Source organism: Phaethon lepturus, unplaced genomic scaffold, assembly GCF_000687285.1.
Source record: "Phaethon lepturus isolate BGI_N335 unplaced genomic scaffold, ASM68728v1 scaffold4868, whole genome shotgun sequence".
Lineage (NCBI taxonomy): Eukaryota > Metazoa > Chordata > Aves > Phaethontiformes > Phaethontidae > Phaethon > Phaethon lepturus.
The window spans coordinates 22302-33598 of record NW_010559565.1 but is presented as its reverse complement, the minus strand read 5'-3'; the positions used below and the strand labels follow the sequence as shown (position 1 = coordinate 33598).

General features: G+C 42.9%; 1 protein-coding gene across 1 annotated transcript in view; it reads left to right on the top strand.

Moving 5' to 3' along the window:
- Nucleotides 1-2445, top strand: part of LOC104625692 (neurexin-3-like) — a gene marked incomplete at its 3' end in the record, with an annotated part of 8529 nt that extends 6084 nt beyond the window's left edge. The window contains exon 3 of the mRNA XM_010293386.1: nucleotides 2284-2445. Coding sequence (XP_010291688.1) covers nucleotides 2284-2445 — 162 coding nt within the window. The remainder of the gene's footprint in view (nucleotides 1-2283) is intronic.
- Nucleotides 2446-11297: the final 8852 nt, after the last annotated feature.

Below are 11297 nucleotides of genomic sequence, written 5' to 3'. Positions count from 1 at the left end.
CAGGAATGTAGAGATGATGGTGGGTGGAAGAAGGGAGTCATGGTTGTGTCTGTGCTGAAGGGGTGAACTGTGTACTGTGTGTACATCTGTGAGGGTAAGGTTCTTGTTTGGGGGAAGCACCTTGACGGGCATTTGAAGAGTAAGTATTGCACTGTTTTAACTTTGCTTCAGTCCTGGATAATGTATTTGAGGGTTGAAGTTAATGACTAATACCAGGGTGGGAAGACTAGGCACCACGCTGCTTCTTTACAGTCTAGATAGCATGGTTCCCTGTAGAGTCCCGATCATATTGTCCTCTTTCTCACTTTGTGTGTGTCAGGCGCCCCACGCCTTTTTTTGAAAGACTAACACTAGACCATTCATGCAATGTGTCATTTTTACTAACCAGCTAATGTACTAACACCCTAACGACTCATCTTTGCTTTTAGTTATTTTAATTAACAATCGTTCTGTTCACAATTTTTTAATTTCCTTTCTTCCCCCTTTTCCGCAAAGCACTCAGGCATTGGACACGCTATGGTAAACAAACTACATTGTCTGGTAGATATCATTCTTATTGTCTCTTTTTTTGGGTTTGCCGTGTGTTACCTGCCTTTTCCTCCCCCCACACCTTCTTTTCCCCCCCTCCTTTATACTTCTTCCTTTAATTTAATTGAAAACATTTTTAAAATTTTTTTTTTCTTCTTGTTTTTAATGGAAAAATGAGCAACAAAAGCAACTAACACAATTCTTCTGGAAATGGGGTTTGGACATTTCTTGCATTGGTTTCTTCACCTCCCTCTTTAGTAGTTCTTTTCCATTCCAGTGATAAATTGTTGGGATTTTTTCCCTTGTTTTTGAGTTCAGTTTGCTTTCTTTTGCTTTGGTTTTTGTTTTGCTTTTTTCTCCCCTTTTGTTTTTTGTTTTTTACTCTGAAGGTTTCTAGATCAGAACCATTGCAGGGCCTCTAGTCCGTGGTGGTGAAGGCTCTCTTTTTCTGTCATCCTTTTGTTGTGGCAACGGCTATTACAGGCAAACTGGCCAGAGTTGTCCTCTTTCTCCTGATTTTCCCCCACTTCCCTCCTTCCTCTTTTTCTCTCCTCCTCCTCCTTCCTCTTGCTCTCTCTCTCACTTTCTCTCTCTCTCTGACCTCTACCTGCCGTGGCCAACAGGAGCTCAGCCGGTTGTTTGTTTCAGTACACACTCTGCATGGCATGTCCACATCTGGTGACTCGCCTGTCTCCTCCTGGCCTCAATCTCTTTTCCTCCGTCTTTCCTTTTAACCACTAACAACATCTAAGCAAAACACATCAAATTCACTTGTTCCTCTCCCTCCTCTCCTTCTGTCCCCCTTCACCCTCCATGTGTTTGAGGTTAGAGTTTTGGGGGACATTTCTGTTTGGTTTTGAGTTTGGTTTTTTTTTCCCCATTATTATGGGGTTTGTTTGGTATTTTTATTTTGGATTGCATGCAAGTGTGAAATAGTTTTCTCTCTCTTTCTCTCTCCTTGTGCCCCCGCCTCTCTCTCTTCTGTCTTTTTTCCCCCTATCATCTTTGTGGGCTCCAGATATATTAGCATGACACGTCAAAGTGCAGTGTGTGCACGCTTTGTGTTTTCTTTCTTTCTTTCTCATCTCTGCTTCTCTCACACTTGTTGGTGTGTGGTTGATTTATTTTGATTTATTTTTATCTATTTCCTATTTATATTTTGGTTATGAGTTTGTAATATATAATTTTTTTTATTTTATTTTTTTTTGGGTGGTGGGTGTGTGTCTTTCTAGGTACATGGCATGCTCATCCATAATGTATTGAAAGTGAGATCCCCCCTTCCCCTCCCCGAATGCATGATCGTCAGTGTGCTGTGAGCAAAAGACACATAAAAAATAAAAAATACCAACCTCGTCTTCATTAGTGTTTTTTTTTTTTTTACTAACAACCATAACTAACTGTAATCATTAAAATAAATAGCAATTAATCATAAAATCAGATAATATGAGAAATCTCTTTCAAGGACAGTTCCATTTTCTGGCCTGAATAGATGGAAATCATCTCAATGGGTAGACTGCCAGGTCGGCCTGACAGTGCTGATACACCAGAAAGGCGGTGAGAGGCAGATGCTGGAGCATTTCCATTGTGGGTGAAGCAGACCAGAAAATGGAGCTTGGCTGTACTAAAAAATACATACCAAATCTCAACAAAATCCTTATTAAAACTGACATAAAAATATAGGGGAAGTAACTTGTTCTGTTCAGGATTGTAAGGTCATTGCTGGGATTTTTTTTGTCCGTTGTGTCCCTCAAACAGGTGACAATCTCTGTGGATGGCATCCTTACCACCACGGGCTATACACAAGAGGACTACACTATGCTGGGCTCAGATGACTTCTTTTACGTGGGAGGGAGCCCCAGTACTGCTGACTTACCTGGCTCTCCAGTAAGCAACAACTTCATGGGCTGCCTCAAAGAGGTAACTATTTCAAATTAATTCTTGTTTCTGTGCTCTTGGTTTCTCAAAGTCATTGCTCTTTCCTGCCTTTTATCACACACTCGATGTCTTTTCCTGATGCTGAATTTTACACTGGTACTCAACAGCTCTGTAAGGTTAAACTTTTCAGACAGACAGAAGGAATCAGCTGCAAAACTCATGAGTTTATGGTCAGAATCAGGCTTCTGGTGCTTGGATTACAGAAAACGTACCCATGGTAGTGGTAGATGTGTCTTCCATAGGCTGTTAGCCATTTAGATGGAAGCATTAATATCTTCCAGGCACTGAGACAAAAAAAATAAATGGCTTCTGATTACTAAGCATCATTTTTGGGTGGAAAAAAATCAGAATCAGAAGCATATTTAGGATCTTTTTTAAGGTTTTGGATTTCACATCGGAATATAGGCAATGGTCATCTTAACGTGAAAATACAGAGGTTGAATAAACTGGGAAAATGAAAGTTGAGGGAACTATAAAATTTATGTATAAATAGGTGAGAAGAATGTGGCAATAATGTGGTGTGTGGACTTGAAGCGTACTGTGTTGGCAAGCCTATGTAGCAGAGCACTCCTGCATTGGTCAGGAATAGCTACCTGGCGTCCACAAACATGTTGTCTCCTGCTGGCTTCCTCTGTCATGTAGTTAATCCATAACTTTGAGAAAATTCACACATGGATAATAGAGATTGGACTGTCAGAATAACAGACTAGTGTTCCTTTAAAATAAAATTGATTAAAGAAAAACAGATGAAGCCTCAACCCAAATCTGAAACTTGGTGCAGTTGTTCGGGTGTTATGCGCTGCAATCAGCTTTTGTCTTCTTTCCTAACTCTTCTAATAGAATTTATGATGATCACTGTCATTAATGGGGATACAAATACTGACATCCCCAAAATGTGTTATGGAAAGCTTACTGAAAAATGACCTTAAGTTTTCTGTCAGTCAGCTTTCTAGCTAGTCTGGAATAAGTGTTTCTTGCAAGAGTTTTCTCTGTAACGTTGTGATTCTGTACTAATACTGTTTTCACAGGGTGGTAGTTCCACAGGCTTGGTAGATCCACAGCCAGGAGGGTTGTCATAATGTCCTCTTTGTATGAGCATTTAATATCAGAGGGAAGGCAGAGCTGCGTTTTTGTACAGGAGTCATGGAAACAGCGATGCTGAGCTAATGTTGTTCTGCGGCTGTAACTGCCTGACAAGTTACCATCCTACAGATGCTCGACTCGTGGTGGCAGGGGTTGTATGTTATTTGCCAGTACTTTGATGCAAGCCATGGCTGTCAGAGTCTGGCGCTGCTCTCCTGCCTGACCTCTGGATTAGTTAAGAGGGTGCACATATGCTGGAGAAGAGTGTGTGAGTGTCTTACGTAGGAAATGAAACTGCTCTGCTGAATACAGACTGTCATACAAATATCAAATCCTTCTGTTTTCATCTATAGAGCCTTGGGCCTGACTTTCATAGACACTGAGCATCCCAGTTTGATTGAAATCAAGAGGAGATACAGCTTCTTAGTGTCTCTTTAAATCAGGATCTTAATTTTATTTATGGATGCTATGAACATAACACTTAGTAGAGGCCATTTTTATGTGTGCTTTAAGTCAAACCAATGGAGCAGAGAAAGCAGTGACAAGAAAATCTTCAGCAGCTTTATTATTTATATAATCATTTGTATTCTATTAGCTTGCACAATGTGCTAAGAGCTGCTTACATAGCCATCCCAGGCTCATAATGCTCTGAGAAGAAAACCCCAAGGAACCACTTAAGAATGAGAGGAAGAAAACAGATAATCAGAATGTGCTTTGTAATCTTAACTTGACTAGGCAGTGACAGGAGATGTGTATGAGCAGCTGTCTAGACTTAAAGGCAGGCTGGTGCTGGCTGGTTTTGAGCCATAGTCTGCTTAATAGCAACCTGCTTTTAGTAGTGGCCTAGTAATGCTTTCAACTGCTGTGAAAATGTGCTCAAAATGTCCATTGCCTGGCCTCTGAGGAGGAATTCAATGTACACTATTCACCAAACATAAGTGTAGTGCAGGGTTGTCAGGGGGAGACACCTGGAAATGGGATAAATAGAGAAAATGTAATATTTCAAAAGGAAAATCCTGTTACTAATTGGCACTTTGCGTGTCCAGTCCATCATTCTTCCAGACCCCTTAGGCTGGAGGATGAGTTACCACAGGTATCGCTAGGAAGTGTAACGAAGCTGAGCGTTGTGCTTTTCCTCATTTCTGGTTTTGGCAAGTGGAGGTGATGGGGAGCTGTGATTAATGGAGAAAGAGTGGCCTTAAATGACTGTCAGAATCCTGTCAAACTCCAGAAGTGCAGTTGTAACACTGACAGCTGCATGAAGCAGGGTCTGACCAGAATAGGCAGCCTGTATGGGCTGAGAAGGGTTTTCATTGCATATGTAGTGAGTTATTCTCAGACATCAAAGCAGGCAGTGATTTCACTAAGTGGATCTTTGGATGAGTTGAGCAGAAAATAGTTTGCCTTGTGAAATTCCTCCCAGGGTGATTTTCCTCTTCTTTCCTTTGCTAGGGATGAAAACACTGATGGCAAAGGTAGCAGGATCAACCTGAGATCCACCCAGAATTGGGGGACTGTTCTTTTGAGTGTTTTCTTTGTGTTTAGTTCTGAAATGCTGGGGTATATCTGTGCAGTGCAATGCAATGCAGCATGGATTTCGTCCATGGACTGAAACCTGAGCTGGCTTGGGAAAGCTAGAATGCCTGTGGAGATCAGCATGACCCCCTGGGGCAGCTAGCTTTGATCCCTGAAGAGGCAGAACTGGGTTAGTGCAGTTCTTGTGTGCCTATAATATTTCTGGCTCCAGAACCGGCTACAGGGAACTTTACCTGGCTGCCTACACTGCATGGCACTGTATTTCCTAAATCTATCCCTATAGGTTATGTTTTAAATTCTTTTCCCTGTGGCCAGGAAGGATGCTTAGTCTCTCATCACCCAGTACTGGAGTAGCTTGAGCTTTTAAGAAAAGTATTCTAAGCTAAGGAAGTTGGAAAAAGGGGTGGGATAGACTGTATTAGCAAATATTGTTCCTTTCACTTCATGCTTTCTGGTAGAGCAAGGCTCTTTTTTTCCTGCCGAAATCCTAGCTGATTGCCTGTTCCCAGAGACATAGCACATCCCGCATGGGTTGCACTGCTGGTTGTAATGGTGGAGAACATTCTGCCAAGTGCTGTACTGATCCCTTGAAGGATGGTCTGTTCCAGCGCCTCTGCGTTGTTGAAGACTTCCCCTAGCGATATCTCGCCTTCCTAGGAAGGCAAAGGGATTCATGCAGGCTTTGGGGTGAAACTTTCCGCCTTCACCCTGTAATGTCTCTTATTTCATCTGGACTGTATCAGCCTCACAGTACAGCAACAACAGTGCTCACGTGATGGCTAAGAGGGCTCTTTGAGTGGAGCATTGCCTTCCCACTTCCTCTGAGATTACACGCAGGTGCTGAAGTGCAATGGGGCAGAGTGCCTAATGACCCTCTCTGCCCCTTTGCAGTTGGGAGGGGTTTCTACATTTGGCTGGGGTTGGTGGTAGGAGGAGGGGCAGCTCTGGCAGGGTAAGACACTACATGTGGTCAGAGTCTAAGCCTTGGCTAGGAGGAATTGGAGAGAGTAAGAGCGTGTTCCTGGCAAGGAGCTAGGGGTCTCAGGGCTCCTCTGCTACAGTATCTAAATCAGCCGTGGTGAAGATAATTATGTTTTCTCTGAATTGTCTCAGCCAGTGGTTCCTCCTTTCACTGCAGAATAGATCGTCCTTCCTCTGTTTTCCATAGAATCATAGAATCTTTGGGTTTAAGGGGACCTTTTAAAGTCATCTAGTCCAACCCCCCCTACAGTGAGCAGAGATATCTTCAAATAGACCAGGGTGCTCAGAGCCCCATCCAACCTGACCTTGAATGTTTCCAGGGATGGGGCACCTACCACCTCTTTGGGCAACCTGTGCCAGTGTTTCACCACCCTCATGGTGAAAAATGTCTTCCTTCTATCTACTCTGAATCTGTCCACTTTCAGTTTAAAACGATTACCCCTTGTCCTATTGCAACAGGCCCTGCTAAAAATTCTGTCCCCTTCTTTCTTATAAGCCCCCTTTAAGTACTTGAAGGCTGCATTAAGGTCTTCCTGGACCCTTCTCTCCTCCAGGCTGAACAACCCCAACTCTCTCAGCCTGTCCTCACAGGAGAGGTGTTCCATCCCTCTGATTGTTTGTGTGGCCCTCCTCTGGAACCTCTCCAACAGGTGCATGTCTCTCCTGTCCTGAGGGCTCCAGAGCTGGATGTAGTACACCAGGTGGGGTCTCATCAGAGTGGAGTAGAAGGGCAGAATCTTCTCCCTCGACCTGCTGGCCACGCTTCTTTTCATGTGGCCCAGGATATGGTTGGCCTTCTGGGCTGCAAGTGCACATTGCCAGCTCATGTCCAGCTTTTCATCCACCAGTACCCCCAAGTCCTCCGTGGCAGGGCTGCTCTCAATCCCTTCATCCCCCAGCCCGTACTGATACCAGGGGTTGCCCTGACCCAGGTGCAGGACCCTGCATTTGGCCTTGTTGAACCTCATAAGGTTCAGAGGGGCCCATTCCTTGAGCTTGTCAAGGTCCCTCTGGATGGCATCCCATCCCTCAGGTGTGTCAACATGCTACAGGTTCTGACTGAAGAGATTCTACTAAGTTGCTAGCAGTAATATACCTAAATCATAGATCCAAGTGCTGAATGTGTAGTAGTTCAGATTGTTTCTGTTTCCCCTTTTTTCACCAGAATTAAGTCACAGAATCATACAATAGTTTGGGTTGGAAGGGATCTTTAAAGGTCATCTAGTCCAACCCCCAATGTCGGTAAGGATGTCCTAAAGTCTCGTAGCATTGTTTTATATTTCTCTGTAGCCATCCTGGCAGTGTTGCAGTATACCCGACACTAATGAGGAACCAAATTGGAAAACAGAAGTAACTCTTTTCATGAAAATTTTAAAAGGCAAAGTATCCAAATAGGACAGTACACAGACATCAAACATGGACATTGCCTAAAACGTTGTATTTGCCTAAAATCTAAGGCTTTCTGTGCCTCTAGTCTTAAGGTAAATTGTTCTAGAGGAATTCTGGGTGGAAGCTGGCATATTTACTATCATGAAGGAAATCAGATATAGCAGTTGGATAGAGGGAGGTACAGAAGCACATCTGAGGAAAGCGTGCAGAAATGTTTCTTAATGGGTGTCAGGAAAGGATTGACAGTGCTTTTTAAGAGTTGGTGAATGGATAAACGGGGAGAAGCACTGCCTGAAGGTAGAAAGGGAAAAGGATCCGTCACTAGTTTTTAGAGACACGCATTTGGCCAGAAGGAGGTAAGACAAAGGTAATGACAGACAGCTACTTTTTGCCTGTACCGGAGAGTCTCAGGAAGGAGGTTTCAGTAATCAGAGTTGGAGGTGGAGTGTGATTGAGTAAGAAGTTTAGCCGTGTAGGCAAAGAGGGAAAACTGGATTTTAGTCTCCAATCAGTAGGGAAGGGAGAGAATCGGAATATTTCCTAGGTTGTATTAGGGAGCCAGCCATTCAGATTTGATTTACTTGGAGAAGTACTTAAATGGTACAGATGGAGGTGCTTTAGAAAAGCCTAAGGTGGTCCCTAGAGAATGGATGAGCATGAGAGAATTTATGAAATCTTCACATTTTTCTATCAATGCTTTATTAAAATCTCAATTCTGAAAAATGTTGATTGGTACTAACAGCTTGATGGAAGCAGTGAGGTTTGCATATGGGTGGAATATGGCAGAAATGATTGCAGGAGTCAGGGACCATCTGGCTGTGACGGGAGAAAGCTGTGAAAGCTTAAATCATTTCTGTCTGCAATTTAACTGCTAGGAGCCAGATTTCCAAATGGTTCATGAGTGTGCCCAGTTGGTCTATGCACATCTCGGATGCTATCTGTAAGCCAGGTCTTTTTCAGGCCTATTTGCATGTGTAATGTTAATGGTGATGTGATTTCTGTTTGGGGATGAGTTTTTCTGGTTCGAGTGTCACCCTGGGGAAGAGGCTGAAGGTGCAGATAGAGGACAGCCTAAAACACACAGGCAGAGAAAAACAGCCCAAGTGTGAAGACGGCAGATGGAGGAAGTTGCAGCTGTAACAGCCCCTTTCTAGCAAGGAGACCAGATAGCACAAAAGCATCTGGGTGCCCAAGACCAAATTCCAGAGCCCTAGGCATGCATAAGAGGAGAGTTAGGAATCAGGGGTGTGGGGAATTTCACTGATGTGCTGCAGAGGAAGTTACCACATGAATGGCATTAATTGCCCACACATGCTGGTCTGACACTGCTGCTCCAGCTGTTCTGTGTTGAGACCAGCCTGTTTCCAACTCGTATTACTTTGCGAATTTAATACTGGAAAAAGAAAGGGAGGGGATAGTGGTACTGCATAGAAGATGACAAAACATGTCCAAAGGCTGAATATGATTCCTCTCCTCAAAATATGTCTTAATCTTGCTTTCTGATTTACTCTGCCAAAGCATCCCAAATAGCTCTGATGAGGATGACCCTGTTTCCTAAAATTCCAGATCCAGAGACCTATAAAGTTTCTGGTTGTCCCTCAATCTTACATTTCCAATTGCATTACTGTTGCAGCTCTAGGCTCTGTGTATTGAGAGTCAAGAATATCTGTGCATTTTCTCTGTAGATCTGCAGAGCATCCAGTATATAGGCCTTCGTCATGTTTTTGAGCGCCCTTGTTGTAGAAACATAACACAGTGGCTTGGGAGATGTAACAGGGGAGACATTGGCCAACATTTTGAGCAGCTCCTTCTGAAATTCATGAAGGGACTAAGAAAAAACATATTTCTGGAAAGACTGAATTTGGAGGTGGGAATGCAGGCACTTGGAAACTGAGAGCAATATGGTACAAGGCAAGATGCTGAAAGAATCCTGAATAGATAAATAGGTGGGGAGGGGAAGATGATTCTGCTTTCTTATCAAGTAATGTTTAGAATCAGGAGGGGTATATGGTTGTTTATTTGGGCAACAGAACATTTCCTAGGCTGCCTGGTGGTTGTGAACACATGTTGGATGCTTGGGCATGAATCCTACAAGACTTTCTGCAGTGCACAGTGAAAAATACCTTCTGCTTTCTGGTATGAGTGTGGAGCATGACATGAAGCCAAGGGTGTGCAAGCGGCAGTCTGGACTGAGCATCTGAGAGCTCATCTGAAGCACTGTGCCCATCTGTCTGTGGGCTTTTTGACAGCACTGTAAAAGAAGTAATGTTTTGAGGATGTTTATTTTTAAACAAACATTTTCATCTTACTAGAGGAACTTCTGTTGCCCTGCCAGACCTCTGCTTTTCTGCCAGGAAGGAGTAGCATTGTACATCACATGTTTTGCTTGCCTACGTGTTTATGTGTGCACACCATCCTGTAACTGTAAAAGACTGGATCATGCCAGACTCTTTTCTCAGGAATAACTACTAGAGTGAAATTTACCCTACACACAATTGTAGAAGAAAATCTGTAATACCACTTATGTCAAACCAGGCATAAGTCTTCTGTGGTTCATGGTCCCAGTAACAACATTTAGCAGAGTGATGAATGCCAGCCTCTCTGGAGAAGGCACTTGATTCAGTTGATTTTGCTAGTAGCTATTTTAGGGAATCATTTAGCAAGTATTGGAGAAAAGAGGAATGTTTGTTCTGTGAACCAAAGTCAAGGCAATAATTCTAGCACAGAAAATCTACACCCATACTGTGAGCCAGGGGGCAAAGAAGAGAGAGGATACAGATATCTATGCAGCGTCTGAGTCATGGGAGATGGAAGGTGAGAGGTGAGCTTTTGTGATGCAGGTGGAGCATGCAGAGAGGAAAGCATCATGTGGCACAGTAATACAATGTCAACATTTTACAATTAATTCAACTGAAGGAGTTTAGGCATAGAGGAAAAAACTACCTAGTAGTCCTCATAGTCTCTGAGCTTGTTCCTATTTAATACTCTTTTGAGTGAATTTCCTTAACTTTTCCCACTTCCTAAACACCAAGAAAGTAGAATATCCCAGACTGAGACCTCCCAGGAGAATCTCAGATCAGAATGCCCCAGGCAGTTTGACATGACAAATGAGTATCTTTGATTTTGGAGTATATTTGTGTGTGATTGTTGTGAATGGCAAGGATCTCGCACAGAAAAGCTAATGGTACAGAGTTTGATGCACTATGACCCTATACTTAGTAAATACATGTACTAAAAGTCTGATTCATAATGATGAATAATATTAGCTCATAGGACCCTCCGTCTGAAGAGTTCAGTAGGTGACTTTTTCAAAGCAGCCTCAAAGATTTTGTCATCTTCCAAACAGTCAGCTAAAATACAGTACCAAAGGGAGTAAATGTCATTATCCTCTTCCTTCAAATCCTGCCACTGAGGCACAAATGGGATGTGACTGGGTTGGCATCATATAGGCTGCCACTGGTAGAGCAATAGGTAAAAGACGGACATCCTACCTATCACTCCATCTCTTTTTGTTGCTCTTTACTTCCTCCCAGCAGGGAGAGCCTACGTCTTCAGTACAGCCTAATAGTCACAACTGACTGATGTTCTTACTGGAGAATACTAAATGTTCCTGGAATTCTTGCAGCCTTATTTCTCAGGGGAATTTTCTTCTTTACCAGTAATATTTACCAATTTCTTCTTGTTTTATCCTTGATTTCTTTACACCTTCCTGTCAACCTGAGAATAGTACGAGCGTGACAAATTTCAGAAGATTACACAGGGCATACATAGGTTATTGTTAAAAGTATATCTTAACTTGCCAGTTGAACCTGTTGCTGACGGATAAAAAATGCTACCCTACTTTC